Source organism: Hylobates moloch, unplaced genomic scaffold (assembly GCF_009828535.3).
Source record: "Hylobates moloch isolate HMO894 unplaced genomic scaffold, HMol_V3 SCAFFOLD_20, whole genome shotgun sequence".
NCBI lineage: Eukaryota > Metazoa > Chordata > Mammalia > Primates > Hylobatidae > Hylobates > Hylobates moloch.
This window is the reverse complement of record NW_026652295.1, coordinates 9,761,007-9,780,879: the sequence shown is the minus strand read 5'-3', so window position 1 is coordinate 9,780,879 and position 19,873 is coordinate 9,761,007. Positions and strand designations below refer to the sequence as shown.

General features: G+C 47.1%; 1 protein-coding gene across 2 annotated transcripts; it reads left to right on the top strand.

The window, feature by feature from the left end:
* Positions 1-631: 631 nt before the first annotated feature.
* TFAP2A (transcription factor AP-2 alpha) lies at positions 632-19,014 on the top strand. 2 transcript variants are annotated; one of them, XM_032140875.2, is made up of 7 exons: positions 632-763; positions 5,370-5,804; positions 8,864-8,915; positions 10,961-11,192; positions 13,094-13,212; positions 15,118-15,259; positions 16,993-19,014. In XM_032140875.2, the coding sequence occupies exons 1-7, from the start codon at positions 713-715 to the stop codon at positions 17,279-17,281; spliced, it is 1,320 nt and encodes a 439-aa protein (XP_031996766.1). In that variant the 5' UTR covers positions 632-712; the 3' UTR covers positions 17,282-19,014. The 2 variants fall into 2 exon arrangements, with proteins under 2 accessions (XP_031996766.1, XP_031996768.1); XM_032140877.1 differs by lacking the exon at positions 632-763 and adding an exon at positions 3,321-4,140.
* Positions 19,015-19,873: the final 859 nt, after the last annotated feature.

Sequence of the window (19,873 nt, the reverse complement as noted above, 5' to 3'; positions counted from 1 at the left end):
ATAATGATTTCTAATAAAATTGCACGGGGCCAAAAGGGCAGCTCGGATCGTGGTAGCAGGGTTAAGGGAGAAGTGCTAGAAGCCGGGCCCCAGGCGTGGCGCTTGGACCTTGAGCAGTGCCAGGCTTTGCAGAACGCATCTCTGGAGAAAAGGAAGCGGAGAAAGAAACGAAGGGGTAATGTGGCGGAATTGGGGTAAGAGAGGGGATGTTGGGGCAGGGCCTCGCGGCGGAGCTCGAGGAAGGTTTTATCAGTTCGCAGGCTGGAGTGCGCTCCAGAAGCAAGTTCGCGGCGTAGAGAGGCCTTTATACCTGTGTCGGAGCGGCCGGCGGCAGATTGTGGTACTGGCGAGCAATTGGACTATTGTTGATATGCTAATGAGGCGATTAGGCTGTTGGTAAAGAGCTGGAAAAGGGAAAAGTTTCTACCATTAGAGGGAGATCTCCGAGCGCACACGGGAGCTCTTTCCCTTCTCTCCTCCTCCTCGCCCGTCTCCTCGCCCTCCTCCTCCTCGCCCTCCTCTTCCTCCTCGCCCTCCTCCTCCTCCTTGCCCTCCTCCTCGCCCTCCTCCTTCTCCTTCTCCTCCTCCTCCACCTCCTCTCCCTCCTCCTCCTCCTCCTGCGCTCACCGCCGGCAGCCAGCACTTTGCGCTTACCCAGAGTAGCTCCACTTGGGTGCGAGACCGAGAGGGGCATATCCGTTCACGCCGATCCATGAAAATGCTTTGGAAATTGACGGATAATATCAAGTACGAGGACTGCGAGGTAAGTGCGACGCCGGCTCGATCATCCGTGCGGCCACAGGCTCCGAGCTTGACCCTCCCTCTCCTTCCTCCTCTCCTTGCAACCAGCTGCGAAACGCGGGTGGCACAAACTTTCCCCAGCGCAGAGCCCGTCCCTCGGATTCGCCCGAAGAACGCGGGGGAGAAGCTGGAGAGGGAGGACGTGGATGCTCCCTTCTTTGGTTTCCCTACTTTGAAGCCCGTGTCCCACTTTCCTCCCCTTTCTGACCAATTTCCGCTGTGCCTAAGAATGGGGCGAAGAGAAGAACATGGGCTTTTGAAGCAATTTCTGGCAACTGGGCACTTGCCTGTGCACTCCTCGTGTTATCTTCATCGAGATTCTGAGGGCCCAAGTCACCAGGAACAGAAAGCAAAGAGAAAACTCTTCTCTCTTCAACTTCCTCTCCGATCTTTAATATTCCTTCTTTCTATTCATTCATTCTTTCTTTCTTTCTTCCCTTTCTTTCCCCCACCCCCCTTTCTAAAGCGGTTCCCTTCTCGGCTTTAGAGACGGGCCCCCCACACTTCGCTGTGAGCTGGGTTGCATCTTCCTGTAAGCGGGTTCAACTTAAGACCACTGATCGCAGCTGCGGGGCTCGCTCCAGATCCTCTGTGCGTCACGAAGTTCTAAGTAGCTTCTCCCTCTGAGCTACAGGATCGACGCACCCCACGGGGGTGTGTGGGGGTGGGGTAGGGAGATGTGCTGCGCCGAGCCTGCTGGCCGCTGGGTGCGGGAGCACCAGCTTCTGCACCAGCCCAGAACGATCGTGGGAATCCTTGCGCGGCTGCGGACCACCTCTGGTGCCGCGAGCCCGCTGGGCCGACAGAGCGCGCCGCTTTGGAACCCATTTTAAAACCCAGAGTCCCCTGAGCTCGCCTTCTTGAGGCAGCAAGGGAGACCCTAGCGCGACCTGTCCACCCGCAGGAGGCGCTGGGAACGGTTACAACCATCACTGAAATGAGCAATGAGTCCGAGAGAGGGGTTGGGGTGTGTAGGTCTGGAGATCACCTAAATAAATAGGTGTCAGTCCCAACTTTTGCTGTTTTTTTTTTTTTTTTTTTTTTTTTTCTTATTTTTTGGCATTTGCAGCTGAGAATGTTAGGCAGGAGGTGTGTGTGCAGGCGCAGGGGCGGAGATCTTGACTTCACTCGAAACCAGAAATTGGGTTTATGTGAACGATGTGTCACCCGCTCCCTCCTCCCTTTTCTTTCTGAAGACTATTTTAAATCTCCTTTCAGGCCCCCCACCTCAGTAGATGGGGACGGGGTGACATCCCACGGGTACTGGCTCTTCCCTGGGGGGTCCTGTCGCGCTGGGGGAGGGGCGCAGGGACCCCACGTCAGACCAGTCGCTTTGTTTTCGAGGCTGGGGGCGAGCTTTGCGGGCAGGTAGGAATGAAGCTGAGCCCCTCAGCCCCATAGGACAATTCATACTGTGCTGGTCTGGGCTTTGGCCGGAGGCTTAGGCATTTCACTTTGGCAGAGGCCGAAACCCAGCTCCAGGTGTGGGCGCCCTCGGCGGGCGGGGTCCGAACCTCCGTGCGGCTCTGGGTGCCGACTGGATGGGGTGGGTGGCTAGGTGGCGGATGAACTTTCACCCCTAGAGGGATCCTGTGGGGGCAAGTGTGAATGCGTGTGTAAGCGAGGCAAAAAAGATAAGAAAGGAGAGAGGAGAATAAAGTCAAAGCTGTTTCCACAACTTTGGCGGTGGCGGGCAAGCGCCGGAGCGGGGATTTCGGGTTTCGGAGCTGGCTTGGGGCAGTCTGATTGTGCCGGGGCTCTGTAGGGACACGCAGGAGGCGAGGTGCCGCTTGTTCTGACAACCGGGCGGGTAGACTGGCAAAGGCAGCACGCCGGGAGGGCTAGTCGTGTCATCTGGGGGGGCGTCAGGCGGGAGTGGCCCAGCCAGTCGGACGGGTTTTTGCCGGGAGCCGCGAGCCCGTGCCAGCGGCGCCCGGGCTGGGCCGCCTAGCGTCTGTGCGCGCCCCGGCCCGCATCCCGGCTCCCGATCCGGAATCCCCGGCCCCAGAGAGCCGAGGGCAGAGCGACGGTGGCCGGGGAGCGCACGGCCCCTGTCCGAGGAAAGCTCAAGGAGGCCGAGGAGAGGGCCAGTGCAGCGAGCGGGCCGGTCCCGGGCAGGGCGCCGGGTCATGGAGGAGCCGCGCAGCAGCGGGCAGCCGAGTCCCGAGTCCCAGACTCGGCTGCGAAGCGGCGGAGCCCGCGGCCAGACAGGGCCGGGAAGCGCCTGCCGCGCCGAGAGCCCGAGGAGCGCCCGGACGCGGTCCCCAGCAGCTCCTGCCCGCTACGCACGACCCCCGCTGCATCCCGAGGTCTGCCCCAGCCTTTTAGGTCTGATTGTCCTCGCTCGCTTCCTCTCCCCTTCCCCCTCCCCCGCGGCCTCCCCCTCCGTGCGCTCCGGCTGGGCCCCCTCCCCCTCCCTCCCTCCCTTCCTCCCTCCCTCTTTCCCTCCCTTCCTCCTCTCGGGCTCTCCCTCCTTCCCTCCCTCCCCTCTCCCCACCCCGGGCTCCTCTCCCTCGCCCACACTTTCTTTCTCACACACGCACGCAGACACATTCTCCCTCTCTGCGCTCTCTCCTTCGGTCTCCCTCTCTGCCTCTTTCTCTTTCACTTTTGCATGCCCTGCAACCTTTTAAAATGTTGCCCCTTCCCTGTGATTCGCCAGACGCCGCGCCGCGGCCCCCCGCGCGCTCGCCCGCTCCCTCTCTCGCTCGCTTTTTGTCTCTCGCGCTCCCTCTCCCCACTCCGATTTGCTACACTGAGACTCCCGTCAATGGACTGCATTGAGAGCCGGCTCCGGCGCGAGTTGCCTCTCCGCTTCACGCTCGATTTCCAGGCATTCTTCCCTTATTAAGTATTCGTGTAATATTAATAGTCATGAATATCTGCTATTAGGAGGCTCCAGGAACGCTGCCCAGCGCGGTTATTAGAAGCTCAAACGAAGCCGCCGCTAAGAAAAGAGGGGGAGACACGGATTAAGGAACACGCACGCACCCACACTCACACATACTTTTTCCTTTTTCTTTTTTTGGGGTTTTCCATTTTTAAAGAACTTTGAATCACAACCAGTCGCGGCAGGATAGAGACCGTGGGCTCGACCAGCTGAAGGCGCCGCGCGAATCGGTGGTTCAAGTTCGGATGGATCCGAGCCGGGCTCCCGCGCTCCGGGGAGCGTCGGCGCCGTGATTGGAGTCCTGGGTGGCGCGGGGCTCTCGGCGCCTTTTGTGTGGGGCGCGTTCGGGCGGCGGGGCAGCCGGGCGCTACAGGCTTGCTTGTTTTTTTCCACCCTGACTCGTTACCCCAGACTCTTCGCAGATGTTAGTTCACAGTTTTTCAGCCATGGTGAGTCCCACCCCCACCCCCGTTGCTGTTTCTTTAGGAATTCGATTCTGGAAACCTGGTGCCGTGGAGCTGCCCGAAACCTCGGGTTTCACGCCCAGCTTTCCTTCAGGACACCCCCTCCATTTGCATCCCCCACCCCACCTTCCGCCTTTCTCTCGCTCTTTTTCATCCCTAAGTCGAGTGCATTACCCCCTACCCCAGCCCCCGCTCGACCTATCCGAGCACGCAGACCTACCTCGCCGCGGCTTCCCAAGGCGTGTTTTTCCCCACGTTCATCTTGATTTCCTTGCGTCTTCACTTGTTCCCGAGATGTTCTCAACATTGATGCTTAATCTGTCTGCAGGAAAAGGGCAGCCTGGTGTGCCCCCTACCCTAGGGGCCTGCGGCCGAAACGCCGAGCGTTCGCGGTCCCTGGAATCAACTCTGTTCGTTTGTTTTACAAGCGAATTGCAATAGAGAAACCTAAAGTCAGGCGTTTCTTCTGCCCTTTGGGGCTGGGGTGGAAGGGGCGGGGGAGCCTCCGCCCCGGGGTGCACCTCTCTCTTTTAAACCCAATAAGGCTGAATCTTTCTATTTTAAACCTTGACTTGACGTCCCCCTTTCCCTATCCAAACCATAAATCGACTCTGTCGAGAAAAAGGCTCCTAACTGAGGAAGCGGAAAAGACAGACCCCGATCCTGCAGTTAAAACCTTCTTTAAGCTGGTAATTTAAACGTGTGTTTTCGTTACAGCCCCTCTGCGTAATATGTTTCTATTTAAGTAGTCATTAAATGGTAATAGTCTTTGAACGTTTATGATTTTTTTCTCTCCAAATAAATGGAAACGAATAAACAATAACGCAGTGGCAGACAGGTTCAAATCGGGGGAAAAGAAAAGGCCGCTTCTGCTGTTTAGTATTTAGGAGGAATTTTAATTTTGCTTAAGAGAGGTTTCACGCTGCAGTTTTAATGGGCTGTGTTCCAGGAGACCCTTTTCTGTCTTTTCCCCTCTTTGAAAGAAACCCCTAAATAGTCTCTTGTTCCCCCTACACATACAGTTCCTCTGCGTTGTTGGGTCTGTTTCACTTGAGGGTATTTCCTGAAAGGAACTTAGAGCTGATTTTTTCCCGGCGGCCAGCCAACGGGAACGGGCGATTTCCCACGCAGGCTTGTCAAGTGGATTTTGTGTGGATAGTTGTAGCTCGACGCCTGATTCCTTGTTCTTTACCTTTCCTCTCGGTCTCTTCTAGGACCGTCACGACGGCACCAGCAACGGGACGGCACGGTTGCCCCAGCTGGGCACTGTAGGTCAATCTCCCTACACGAGCGCCCCGCCGCTGTCCCACACCCCCAATGCCGACTTCCAGCCCCCATACTTCCCCCCACCCTACCAGCCTATCTACCCCCAGTCGCAAGATCCTTACTCCCACGTCAACGACCCCTACAGCCTGAACCCCCTGCACGCCCAGCCGCAGCCGCAGCACCCAGGCTGGCCCGGCCAGAGGCAGAGCCAGGAGTCTGGGCTCCTGCACACGCACCGGGGGCTGCCTCACCAGCTGTCGGGCCTGGATCCTCGCAGGGACTACAGGCGGCACGAGGACCTCCTGCACGGCCCACACGCGCTCAGCTCAGGACTCGGAGACCTCTCGATCCACTCCTTACCTCACGCCATCGAGGAGGTCCCGGTAAGAGGCTGCGCAACCCGCGCGGGAGGGAACACAGCCCCCTACTCACCTACCCCAGAAAGGATACCTGGAACATACAGTCGGTGGGCCTGGGTTCTCCCCAATATTTCCTTATAAAGACATTTTATTCGGGAGCGGGGAGGGGGGGACTTTTTGAGGAACCACACAAAGTAGTTGCGAGTTCTACCCCAGAACAATGGTTCCTGGAGCTCTCTCAAACAATGCCTGCATTACCATTTCCACCAACACAGATAAATAAGACCAATGTCACCATTAACAATATCTTCCTCTCGACGACAGTAAACTGTCTCAATTGCTAAAAGATCTACTTCCACCGCTGAGTCTGGCGTGGAGATTTCTCCCTGTCCTGGGAATGATGTTAAATGCAACCAAAAGAGCTCATTAAATGTCCTCAAAATGTAAAAGGAAGTGTAAAAGACACACTAAGATCATTTTAACCGGATTTTATAAGCACAAGTGAAACCTAAAAGTTATGTGTACACCCTATCCTGATTAAAGAAAAACTAAGTAGCAAATCCAAGCAGAGGGGCATTAAAATGCAGCCTTCTTCTTCCTAGGGGTGCTAAGTGGTGACCTCATAAATCATTAGCTAGGTTCCCAACGCCTATCAGAACCTGCTACACCCCCATATTAAATTAAATGTTTTGAGACTATTGGGTAATACATTATTTGAGTTCTAATTTAGTTATCAATAAATGCAGTTTAAAATGATTTCTAAATAAGCATGGCATTAGCACATTTACTATTTACAGTGCAAACCAGGCTATTGATAATTTGAAAATACTTTCTGGAATTAAACTTAAACCAGTACCTCTGCTTCAATTCTATGTATTTATGGTTTCCTCACAACCTTCCTGAAATGGAATTAGAGCAAGCCAATAATTTTATTAAAGCTGTAAAGGCTTCTGTTAAAGCTGTCTTTCTTTGGAGAGGAAATGTATCTGGATGTGATTTTTACTAAAATGCTATTTCAAATTACTGCATCAAATATTGCAGCAGTATGTCCGTTGACAGTTTAATGATTACTACATTAGATTGTAAGGAAAATGGTCAGATGAACTTACCTGCTTGCTTGGTGAATTTAAAACATCATTTAAATTCCATAGGAAAATAGAAAATTTATTACATCTCTCATTTGGCCCAGTTAGTCACTGAAATTTGTTGGTTATGTTTAGCAGCCCTTGCATGGAAGGCAGGAAAGTGGGCACTTGATCCAGTATAAGGTTTAGTAAGCAATGTATGTCTGTATGTGTGTGTTCATACTTACATGTTTTTAGAAACTGATACTTCACAGTGCATTTTTTTTGGAAGTGAGAGGAGCACTAATTTATGTAAGAGCAATTTAAACATGAACTGGGAGTTATGATTATTTTAGTTCCCTTTCCCAAAGCAGTCTGAATCTTTTCCTTGCTTGTTCTTTGAAAATGTTTGAATTGCAAAATAATGTTGCAAGCTTTTGGAACTACTGTGAATGAGAATTGCTCTACTTTGCAAAAATTTCAAGATGAATTCTTAACACCTGTATACTCTTTGTGGCAAAATTGGTCAGTAGGAGAAATTAACTAAAAGATTAAACAAAAACAAGGAAACCCAGTTGCTGTTCTTCTCTCTCCCTCCCCCATCTTTTAAGAAAAAAATTCTTCAAAGGAATTTGGGTCAAGAAAACTGTTGTTTTCAATTTTTTCCCATTGCTGCAACAGTTAACCTTTAATAAGTATAACTGCTAAATACTTAAGAAAATCAAATCGATGGTGAAAATTATTTAATCATTAATATCTCAGTGGGGTTTTAAACTTAACAGTCTTCCCTGTATGGACAAGGTCTAGAAATAACACAAATAAAAGTATTATGCCACACTACATTTACTTTATGGGTTTAGGGTGCATGCATAAAGGGATCATATTTCCCCATATAGTTAAAACACAAGAACTGCAGCAGTAGTCATTTCTGAACATTTCTCAATTTAATTATACTTAAATCCAGAAGCACTTTAGGCAAGTTACAAATGAGAGCATTGAGTATAATAAAACCTGTAATAAAGCAACTTAGTACCATCCACCCGGAATCATTGCGATCAGGCACAATTAACAGGAGCATAAATCCAAGACAGAATGGAAAATGTTCGAATCAGTATTATTGTTGGACAAAGACTAGAGAAGGAAGTAATAGTTTTTTAAATGGTAATGCCTGTGTTTGGTAATGATTGCAAAATCTTCTATCTCAGCAGCCCTGGTGCTAATTTGTAAACACAGCCAGACATTATATTGCCTGTCAGTTTCTGCATTAGAAAACATGATTTCATTTTACTTTCTAATCACGTTTTGACTCTAGCGTGCACACGTATACCCATCCATCTGTAAAAAAAAAAAAAAAAAAAAGAAAGAAAGAAAAAGAAAAACACCCCACACGAACGACAAACCTGCTGCTGGACAACAGGAAAGCAAGGTCAAAGGTTTTTTGTGTTTGGTCATTTTCATATTCCTATCATATCCAGGCTCAGGCAGTAGTCTTTCTAAAAATTTATGTGGAGTTTCCCATAAAGGTGTGTATGTGTGTTTGCTCTTTATTATACTACCTAAACCTTTTCTTTTCCAACACTCTGCTGTTACTCCCGCCCCTGTCATTTCTATTGTGTTTCCCTGGCTTTCGCTGCCTGAACACTGGAATTGCTAAAGTCAGAAGCCGCTGAGGCGCCAATCTAAAGCTAGGTACATTTCTAAATGTTGAACTGACTGAGAATGATTAGGTGCTCCAACACTTGATTTAATTTCCAAAGAAAGTTTTATTCCCCATCTCCACCCCTTTTAAACATGGATTATTTGCTGGAGGAGGAGAAATTGGCCATGGGTGTGCAGTGAAACCTCTTGAGTTGCAAAGCCCCAAATTCCAATAAGCCAAGATGAGATGTTTATATATAAATCTCATTATACGGGAGGGGGAATTTTGATTCTACACCTTCCCCTCCCATCTTGCAGGGAATATTCATTTCCTTTTGTTTTGATTATACACTTACATCCATGTGTATCCTTTTGTTGCAGCATGTAGAAGACCCGGGTATTAACATCCCAGATCAAACTGTAATTAAGAAAGGTAAGCCATTTCCTTCTGCATTCCAAGCATGTCCTTACAGGCAGAGTGCTATTTAAAAGAACTTGCAGAGCTGTGTTTATTTTTTCCAAATAGGATTTCCTAAAGGCTCAGAATTAGCAAATAGATAGGCACAGAACAGCAATGCTTAAATAATCAGCCTTCAGTATGTTGGTAATGCCAACAGGCTAGCTTTGTTCTGACTCATGATTTGACCATTTAATTTAGTTTCATGATGTTTGGACAAACACACAAAATGTACAGTAGTTGAACTGACTTGGAAGTGGCATTTCAATTTTGAAACAGTTTAATAGTTTAATCCATTGCCTGGATGAGGGTTAAGAAGTGTATAATGCTAAAATAGTACAAATAATTTAACATTAATGTAAGGACAGATGATAAAAAGCACTCTTTAGTAGTGGAAAAAAAATTCATGTTCTTCAATTTAGTTTCTTGTTAGCTGTTTAAGGGTCTTAGAACTTTGTGAATTAGGTTAACAAAATTTTAGCTTTTGGTTAAAATTAGTATCTTGAAGATGGGAAGATTATTAGCATACTTGTTCAGAGCAGAAATTGTTAGAAAAGTGTCAAGTGATTTGAATGGATTTGTAATTTGTATTGTGTTTAGTGAGTAGAAATAAAGTTTACTGAATTAAATGCTATTCACTCTTGGTAGCAGCTTTTTTTTTGGTTATGGTGGCAATGTTACATTTCAGGATTCTAGGCACCACCAGAGGACGATGCTATATAAAACTGTTCTCATTTCTAACCCCAATCAGTATATTGTTAGCTAGTTTAAAGTTTCATTTTTGCATCTGTGAAGTCTTTGTCACGTCAAATTAGATGTGCAAGGGATAAATCTTAAGAGATGCTCTTTCCAAGTCGACATGATAATTGGCTCTTTTATTAGTAATCTCTCAAGAGTTCGTTTAACTCCTATTGTCTCTATTAGCCTCCCCAGAGCTATTAATGTCACAAGTGATCTATCCAAAACCTAGAGCCCCCCACCTCCCTATACGTCTAGCATATCCCCATTAAAGAACGCATAAGGAGCAGTGATGAGATTGTATGCATATTATGTCTCCAAATGGAATTTTAAAATACAAAGCATACTGTACTTAAATGGTTGTGAATGCATCTGAATTACACTGGTGCTGAGAAACGTAATGCATTAGTACACTTTCCGCAGGTTTTTTATTTTTTTTCTAACAATGGTGAGTCCAACAATAGCTTATGGTTTTAACTAGGAAGTATATATATCCACTTTCCCAATAAAGGCGCTTTAGCAGAGAAGGACTATTAAGTATTTACTTAACAAAAGGGCACATTGCTAGTATTCCACTGTAGGCCCGTTCTTCCCTCCCCACTCCGCAGTTCAAAACTGGCCTTGGAATGGATCTCCAAAACTGAGACGTTTTCAAAATTAAACATAGGAAAGGGCCTATTTATCAAAAAGACGGGACGTGTGGTGTGGACAACAAAATCCACCACTTCCCAGCGTGGTGCCTCAATTAAAACGCTCGTTTACAGGGTGCTTTAGCCATCTAAATTGTCGGCTGATTTTAATAATGGGTCTTTGAAGCAGTTTTTCCCCGACACTAAACCCCCCACCCAGCAAAACCCCTAAAGTAGAAGTAACTTGCTCTCGGTTTGCAAATGTAACTCCCTCCCCTGCACCCTGAACCTGTGGTCCTGGACCTCATCTGGGGCCCACTCCGCTCGGATGCTCAGAGCCTCAGGGGTCACCAATTTCACCACCCATAGTCTAGAGAGCACCCTTGACGGCGAAGGGGAAAGGGTCAAGGCAGAAACGCCGGCCAGGCTGGCTGGGGGAGGGCAGGGCCGCCTCCCGGCCGCTGGGTGAGGCACGGAGGGGCTCGAGGCCGAGGAAGGGAAGTAGCAGAGCCACAGAATTCCAGAGCCAGCGGAAAAGGGGGACTGTGGCCCAAAGCCTGGGATCCGGCCCTGGCCGGGATGAGGGCCGGGGTCGGGCAGGATTTGGGGGTGATCCACGACGCCCAACACGCGGCCTCCCCTCTGTCTCCGCAGGCCCCGTGTCCCTGTCCAAGTCCAACAGCAATGCCGTCTCCGCCATCCCTATTAACAAGGACAACCTCTTCGGCGGCGTGGTGAACCCCAACGAAGTCTTCTGTTCAGTTCCGGGTCGCCTCTCGCTGCTCAGCTCCACCTCGAAGTACAAGGTCACGGTGGCGGAAGTGCAGCGGCGGCTCTCGCCACCCGAGTGTCTCAACGCGTCGCTGCTGGGCGGAGTGCTCCGGAGGTGAGACCCGGCACGGCCCCGCCCGCCACGCCCCGCGGCCGGGGGAACCACTGCGCTTGCGCTGGGGTGGTGGCGGCGACGCAAACCGGCCTCGCGCCGCGGCCTTCCCTACGCGGGAAAGGAAAGGGGGCGGGGAGAAGAGCGTTAGAGCCAAGTGGGCTGGATGTGGGGGGGGGCGGGGGCGGGGATGCGGCGCGCGCCTGCGCTCTCCGCTGCCTTCCCGCAAGCGCGTTCTGGTGCACGCCTCGTTCGCTGCCGCGCGCTCGCGGAGTCCTCCGCTCCGCCCTCCTCCTTGCGCAGGCGCAGCTCGCCCCGCCGCGGGCTCAATCCCGGCCCCTGCAGCCGCGGGGCGCCGTGCAGCCACCTTTTCCCTCTTCGCGCACACCTTGCAAGCCCAGGAAAAGTTCCTCTCAGGTTCTTCGCTTTGCCTTACCTCTCTGAGTAGGGTCTCCGAGGGTAACCGGTCGTGCCTTGTATAGGGTTTTAATAGAATGGCTTTTAACTAAATTAGGAAGAGAATGGTGTCCTCTTGAGTCCGCACGCCGTTGCCACCCAGTCGCTGTCACCTCCAGACCCCCGTATTATAGGCGTTTGCATATGGTGATGATTCCCAATTTACTGGGGCCCTGATGTGTGCCAGGCTGCGTGCGAGCATGTTTACGTGCATTGTGTGTAGTCACTACCAAGGAATGCATGTGTTACATACATGGCCAGGGATTCTTACCTCACCCCTGCGAGGTCTGAGTGATTGATTTAGTAGATAAGATTTTATAAGGGTCAGCAAGGTAAAGCACCTTCCCTCAGGGCAGTTTTCTCCCTGCTGTGGGCTTCCTACCCCTAGGATTCCACTGCACGTTGTGAGTTGTGGAGCTTGTGTTGAACTTACCCGGATAATACGTTTCTTCTCTTCTTTAATAATACTGAGAACTTCATTGTTTTGACTGTTATTCATTTAGCTATCTGTTGATAGACCCACAGTTCCGTTCTAGTGGCTATATCCCACACAAAGCCTATAAAGATCATTTTTTGGAAGGTTTTAACATCAGCCATTCTAGGCTTCCTCCTGCAGTCATTTTGCTTTCCCTTTGTAATCTTTCACTGACACAGATCTTTTCCTTGCCCTCTGCTTTTTCCTTCCCTTCCCCCATCCCCAATATTGGAGACTGTTTACCTAGGGGAGTATAATCTAATCCACACAATTAAAGAGCACTTGAGTAGGGAATAAAATCTGAAATTAATTAATTTGCTGTTTTATTTAAACAATTTATCTTAACCACTTTCTGATTATGGGATTCTATTTAGACATCTGTTTAGAACTGCCTCCATTGTCTCTGAAATCAGTGAAACTTTTAAGGGCTGATATCAGCCTTTGACATTTCCAGTTAGGCTGGTGACATGGCACGTAAACAGTTGGTGAAATGAATTTCCCTTTGGGGCTAGAGCCAGAGCAAGAAACATGAGAGTGATGATAACTTTGGTTACTCGGAACAACCTAACAGCATATCTTGCAAAGACAGTTTTAAAGACCCCATTGGGATTGGTGTGATTGTAACAGCAGGGAAAATATACAGTAATCAGTTGAACTCAAGAATACCTCAAACCCTAGAGATGGGGCTGTGTTTGTTTGTGGTTCTTCTTTAGAGAGTTGGGAAATCAAAACCTTCCAACCTGCCACAAGAGTTGCAATAATAACTGAACATAGGGGGTGCTTTACAGTTTAACAGGCGTTTATCTCCTATGAACTTCTGTACTATTCCTAGGTTTCCCTCCTTTAAATGTCTTGGGGCCAAGCTTCTGAGTTTTTGAAAGCACATTTTAGGAAGCTTTCAAAATGATTTTAATGTGGTGCAGAGCAACCCAGTGTTTTCTAAATCCCTTTCTCGCATATATTTGTGAAACAGGGCGAAGTCTAAAAATGGAGGAAGATCTTTAAGAGAAAAACTGGACAAAATAGGATTAAATCTGCCTGCAGGGAGACGTAAAGCTGCCAACGTTACCCTGCTCACATCACTAGTAGAGGGTAAGCGAATCCACTTGCTAACTAGAAGGAACTTACTTCTTGGAAAATGTATAATATTTAGTGGCCAGATGTTTGGTTGTATTTTATGTCAGTTGGGCAGTTTCATCTTTGCAGAGAATATAGCCAGATGTGAATGGAATTCTTTCATGGCAAAAAGAAACATTTGCATATACTCCTATACCTCCATCCTTCCTCCTTCTTTTCGTCTACCATAAAGTTACACCTCCCCAGCCTAATTCTGAGCTAAACAATGCACAGGTTTAAGAACTGCACATTCTCCAAGTTTCTGTCTCCTTTAAAGGGCTCAGCAGTAAATAACTTGAGTTATTCTGACATCTGCGTTTGAGAAATGCGTGACCATTACTTCCTGAATTAATTTGGGAATCTTTGACCTGCGTCCTGATTTAAGACCATCCTGAAAGCTCAGGGTTATGTGCCCTTTCAGGTTTTTGTTTTCCAAACATATGCTTCCTTATCTCTTTAATTGTGCTTTTCTCTTGGAGAAGAAGAAAAGTGAGCAATTTTTGATTCTGGATGGTGCAGATATGGAAAGATAAAAGAAATATAAGCATTGCAAAAAGTTTCTCCTGGTAGCTTTAAACACACATACACCCTTCCAAATGCCTCAAAACAAAAAGCCAACCCTTATCCTCACTCCCTGCTCTAGATAACTGCCACCAGAAGCCACTCATATTCCTGCTGCCTCTAGGTTAAGTTTTTCTGATACAAGATTGGCCTAGGTTTTGGTGTACTGGAATGAATCTATAGCTCTCCTGTGTTTTTCTTTTGTCCTATTGTAAATGTCTCATACTAACAGGGAAAAAAACGTTACTTTAATTACCAGACAGATTTTAAAACTAGCATGTATATTTAAAGAAGTCATTTTATTTTATTCACATCTTGTATTTGAGGAGATATATTACAATTGAATTTAAGTTATAGCTTTGTAAATTATTTTTTTAAATGTTTAAAACCATATATTTGAGGAGGAATCCTATGAATTCTGTTTGTTGATGATGTCAGAGATTGGTAGTAATATAACTGTTTAGAAAATCAGCAATTGTTCAGTGCCAGAAACTCAACTACAGTAGCATTACATTAAAAATCGTAAGAGTCCATAGAGAACCCACTATTCATACTCCAAAAGAATTATAAGCCAAGAAAATGGTAGTGGTGGTTTAAGGTATAGCGTGGAGTTCGTCTGGGTTTGGGGGTTGAGTTCTGTAGCAGGGAGGCAGTTTCTGGAGAACTGTTATTGTTTGTGATCCGCTCCATTTTATGGAAACAAGCTCTGCGGAGAGGGCTTTGATGCTCTAATTGGCGCATGCGTTCTTCCGGAGCTGGAGCTAATGGCAGGAAGCCCTGCAGTAAAAACCAACTGGTTCAGGAAATTAAAACCAAAGATTCGAAAATCAACAACACAGACAGACTCAGTGGAGTGACCCTCAAATCCTCTTGGTTAATCGGTTTGGATGAACAGATAATTTATGTGATCAAGTTAAAATGTAACCCTTCAGTTGTTCCCTTGCAGAAAAGCTCAAAGAGTAATTATGAATTATCATTTATGAATGTGTTGATAGGTGTGAAGTTGGAATACAAGAAGCATTTTAAAAGAGAATTTGGAGAAGTGTCATTTAGGGTGGGGGATGGGACTGGAGGTTGGTGGATGAGATTTACATTTTCAAGTCTTCTTGGCCCTCTAGGAGAAGTGGTCATTTTTCCTGATAAATGCATCCACCAGATCCTACAGAGAAGGAAATAAAATGCCTGAAATGAGAAAACAAGTAGTTTGTGTTTCCTGCAACATCTGGGGTGAAGGGAATTAGGGAGTTGGTAGTGGGGAGGAAATTAGGATCCCCACTCTTCATTCTCTCGCACTGGCTCCCTCCTCTCCCCTCTTGCCAGGAGAAGCTGTCCACCTAGCCAGGGACTTTGGGTACGTGTGCGAAACCGAATTTCCTGCCAAAGCAGTAGCTGAATTTCTCAACCGACAACATTCCGATCCCAATGAGCAAGTGACAAGAAAAAACATGCTCCTGGCTACAAAGTAAGGCATTTACCTGTACGGGGTCTCTGTGTCTGGTTGTCAGGAGAAACAAAAATCGTTTTTGCTCTCTCCCTTGGTTTCCTTTTGTGTTAATCAGATTTGTTGCAGTTATAACACCATCTTACATATAGTCAACATAAGGAAGAAATACAGGTGGGATTGTTAGGCGCGCCCATCTTTTTCCTCTCAGCTGTCCCATTTTCTCATTTTTTTTTTTAGTGAGTGTGTATGGGAGTGGGTTGTAGGAGGTATTTGATTGAAGTTGAGGGTGGATTTGTGACTATGTTGTTTCAGAAAGACCGGAATCAAATCCTCAAAGGGGTAACAGGCTTACCTATATCAGTTTTTGTATCCTATCAATATGTTCTCCAAGGGCAAAGATTAAACAGTGGCCTGCAAAATGTGCAAGCCAGAAGCTGTCCTAGTTTCAACCCTAATCCGTTATTCCATTTCTTACCTTCCTTTCACAACCCCTTCTCGAAAGTGACACACACACACACACACACACACACACACACAGAGAGAGAGAGAGAGAGAGACCCACACCCCACAGAAGTTTTAGCCCACAGGCGAGAAGTCAAATAGATTTCAAAATAGCCCAAGTTATATTCCCGTCGATGCCTGGGCTGAATAGGCTTCTCCGGGTGATGTGTGAAAAGAAAATGACTGTTTTGATATGTTTTCTGGAAATTAAAAGGCTCGTTTGGAAGCCCTTAATTATCAAAGTTGATGTCACAGGAGGGCATGGAAGCAGAGGGCAGAAGCTAAGGCGTTGGGTGGGATCCTGTTTCTGGCCTGGGGACATCAGCTGGCCTTGGAGAAGGGAGCCAGCCCAGGCTCCTCATTCCTCCCCCTCCCCAGCCCCCCAGGCCAGGCTGCTGCTGCCCCTGGAAGGCCCCAGCTAGCCCTTGCTTCCCAGATTCAGAGACAGAGCTTCAGGCCTCATCTACCTCTGCGAAATTTCAACTTTTCCTTTCCCCAGGCTTCCTAAGCACACCCATCTTCACAATTTCCCTGCAGTATTTTTATTTTGAGCTATGTGGGGAAAGCGGAGGAATGGGAAATTGAAATGTCTTTTTCTTCTTCCCAAACACAACTTTGAATTATCTCCAAGTAACAGGGCTTTTTTGTGTGGGCCCATTTTGTTTTTTTGTTATTGTTTTTTAAAGGCAAAATAATCCCAAGTAAAGTTTTGTCTTTCTGTCCACATTCACCTGAATTTGATTTGAAGGTGAACGAGTGGGGACTTCATTCTACAAACTGCTGCTGAGGTCTCTCTAGAGGAGCAGGGAAGAGGGTCTTCATGACATTTTGAATAGGAAGGCCGATGGCTGCAGCATAATGTTGGCAAGATGCTACTGTTTCTGACTTCCGGTCTGCCTGCCTCCTTTCTTTCTCTTCCAATGCGTGAAATGGTTTCCTATGTCTAGGATGTTTGGTGTGAGGGAGAAAGGTGGGAATAGAAGTTTAACATATCTGAGAGGAGAGAGAGAGTCATTTGTGAAGGTAGGAAGGGCTTGCATTTAAGTAGAGAGAGATGGTTTAGTGGTCACTGAAAGGTGGCTGGGTCTCCCAACTTGTGGCCACACTGTCTGTCTCTGGGGTCTTGGGTCATGTCAGGTGCCGGCTGGATCTCGGCAGAGGTAGCTGCAGGGAGGGAGGTTTTCTCTTTGCTGCTGGTGCTGCCCAAAGTGGAGCCTTATGTCTCTCTCTCTGCTCCACTTGTGCTGCAGACAGATATGCAAAGAGTTCACCGACCTGCTGGCTCAGGACCGATCTCCCCTGGGGAACTCACGGCCCAACCCCATCCTGGAGCCCGGCATCCAGAGCTGCTTGACCCACTTCAACCTCATCTCCCACGGCTTCGGCAGCCCCGCGGTGTGTGCCGCGGTCACGGCCCTGCAGAACTATCTCACCGAGGCCCTCAAGGCCATGGACAAAATGTACCTCAGCAACAACCCCAACAGCCACACGGACAACAACGCCAAAAGCAGTGACAAAGAGGAGAAGCACAGAAAGTGAGGCTCTTCTCCCGCCCTGCCCCTCCCACGCCTCACCAGCCCCCGCGCGCCCACCCACCGGCGGGTGACAGCTCCGGGATCAGCAACCCTTCCTGCTGCTGCTACTGCTGCTGCTGCTGCCGCCGCCGCCGCTGCCCTTGGGTACCCCCGAGTCTCCAGGACTGCTCTCTCGACTGTCAGTGGGGCAGCCGCTCCGACTCTGCGCCCGCCTCGACCTCCCCACTCGCTCCCACACCCCTGTGCCCTCATGTGGAGCCTAAGAGAACAGAACAGGCCGTGAAGCCAGCAGAGAAAAGTTCTGCCGAGTTTGTGAACCCTTTTTTTTTTTAACAAAGCAACAAATCAACAACAGCAACAAGAACAAAAATTAAAAACTTTTTTCTAAAAAAAAAGTAAAAATAAAAAAAATTATATGCGCTTCATGGGACTGAGTCACCACCTTCCCTTACATACTTCAGTTCAGATTGTAGCCATACTTAAAAAAAAAAAAAAAGCCAAAAGGATGATGACAACATTTTTATCAGTATTGTGAATAAACTTGAACACAAATACACGAAGTTCCATGTCATGTCTTCAGTTGTAGAAGTTTTTCCTCTTTAAGGTAAAGCGACCAACTTGAACTTTCACTGGCAACACGATTCGCAGTTATATAAGGGAATCAGTGTTCACGTCTCTGTATATATTTATTTATGTGTAATTTAATGGGAATTGTAAATATGGTGAGTCTGTTTTAAGCCTTTTTTTTTTTTTATTTATCTGATCTTGTTTACCTCTTGTTTAGTGGGTTTTGAATCTTCCCTATTAGTTCTTCATGTGGTTCATGGTACTGATTTAGAAATCCAATGTTTGGGGGATTTTTTTCTCTGGGATTCATGAATTTAGCCCTGTTGTAGCATGTTAAAGGTGACAATGAAACAGCTGGACAAATTTTAAAAAAGTAAAATAAAATTTTATCTATAATTAGTATTATTACATTTAGCTTTTCATTGAACTGAAAGGAAAAAAGTGATATTGGACCCTGGAAAGATTTTTAAACTTGAGTGGTTTGATAACCCTTCTATGTATTGTAGGGAGGAAAAAAAAAGTTTATTTTATTCCACTGTCCTCCCTTAAAAGCATCATTTGAGCAATAAATGAATATTGTCTTTAAACCAAGGGTTAGGGAATTTTCCTCTCTCTCTCTCCTCTCTCTTTTTGTTCAAAGAACTTCAAACATTTGGGACCACCTGGTATTCTGTATTTTCACTGGCCATATTGGAAGCAGTTCTAGTTGCATTGTATTGAGTTGTGCTGGCAGTAGTTTCCATGCCTGTCAATGTATCATAGTCCTTTGTTGCCCAGATAAATAAATATTTGATACGCTTTATGTCGATTTTTTTTTATTCAGTGGCTGTCTTTACCCAGGCGTATTTTTGTTCTTGGCAGTATTTTTTATTCAGTATGGTTACAGTAATTGAGTTTAACTCTCCCTTGGCGATTGCTCCTTGCAATAAGCAGCTGAACCCATTGTTTCCCTCAAGTATAATAAAAACTTACTTTCAACTTGGAGTTCAGAGCAGGGTATCATTTAGATATTCCACTGAGTCTGTATTCAGACAAATGACACAATAAAACCCAATGTATTCTTTTGGATAAAAGATTGTTTGTACTGCTAAAGGAATGACATACTGTCTTTTCCTTACTAGAAACATTAATTTTATTATTAAAAATAAAGTTTTATTTTATTTATGTTGATCCTTTAGGTTTTCATTTGTGTTTTGGAAACCAAAATATAAAATCTCCAGGACTAAATGTTAAGGATGACAAGGAAGATGGAGAAGAGAAGAACAGAAGAACCTTCCCACCAGCAGGCCCCCCCCCCCGCCCCCGCCTAACAGCGCCCCCCATCCCCTCATAACTGCTTTGGAATTTGTCTCAGAGGATAACTGAGATTTAAATTGTTAGTTCATTAGCACAAAGGAAATACCGACTTCAACCTTCACTTGCTTGCTCAGGCTACTCAGTGGCTAAGACGGGCAAATGAGCTCAGACCAGCTCTAGTTTTCTGGCGGGAGAAAAGGAATAGTGGCAGAAATATACATGTAGCAGGGAAAGAGAGGGCAAATTGTCTCCCGTTTATTTTCGTATTTTATTTAGAAATGAATTTACTACTGTGCTGTTCTTCAGTAGCTCTCGAGGTAGAGAGGGGAGTGAGAAATGATGTTGATCCCTGGAATCCTTGCTGCTTGCCCCTAAATGCCAGCCCACCCCTTCCTATCACCACAGAGCTCCTCTTAGAACCTTTTAGAAATACAAAACGTTCTCTGAGGTGGGGTGGGGAGGATGGGGGAGGGCTGTGAAGCCTGCCTCTCCAGACCTCTCCTATCTGTCTTCTACAATAAGAGGACTGTGTGCTGAGCTCTGAGAGAAGGAAGGACTTCCTGTGCATAAAGATGGCGAATCCAGAGCTTTTGTAAACTGATTTGGAAATTCTTTGCTTTGGAAGTGAAGAGGATTTTTAACAAGCTAAAGGAGGTGGTTAACTGGAAGGTTTAGAGGAAAGGTCACAGAACAAGTGTCCAGGTAGACAGACTGGTAGGATTTCACATTTGTT

What these genes read in the sequence shown, in the direction of transcription:
- TFAP2A (XM_032140875.2), top strand. Translation starts at nt 713, where the DNA reads ATGAAAATGCTTTGGAAATTGACGGATAATATCAAGTACGAGGACTGC. An exon ending in TCAAGTACGAGGACTGCGAG is followed by an intron (nt 764 to 5,369) that starts GTAAGTGCGACG and finishes GGTCTCTTCTAG; the next exon opens with GACCGTCACGACGGCACCAG. An exon ending in AACATGCTCCTGGCTACAAA is followed by an intron (nt 15,260 to 16,992) that starts GTAAGGCATTTA and finishes CTTGTGCTGCAG; the next exon opens with ACAGATATGCAAAGAGTTCA.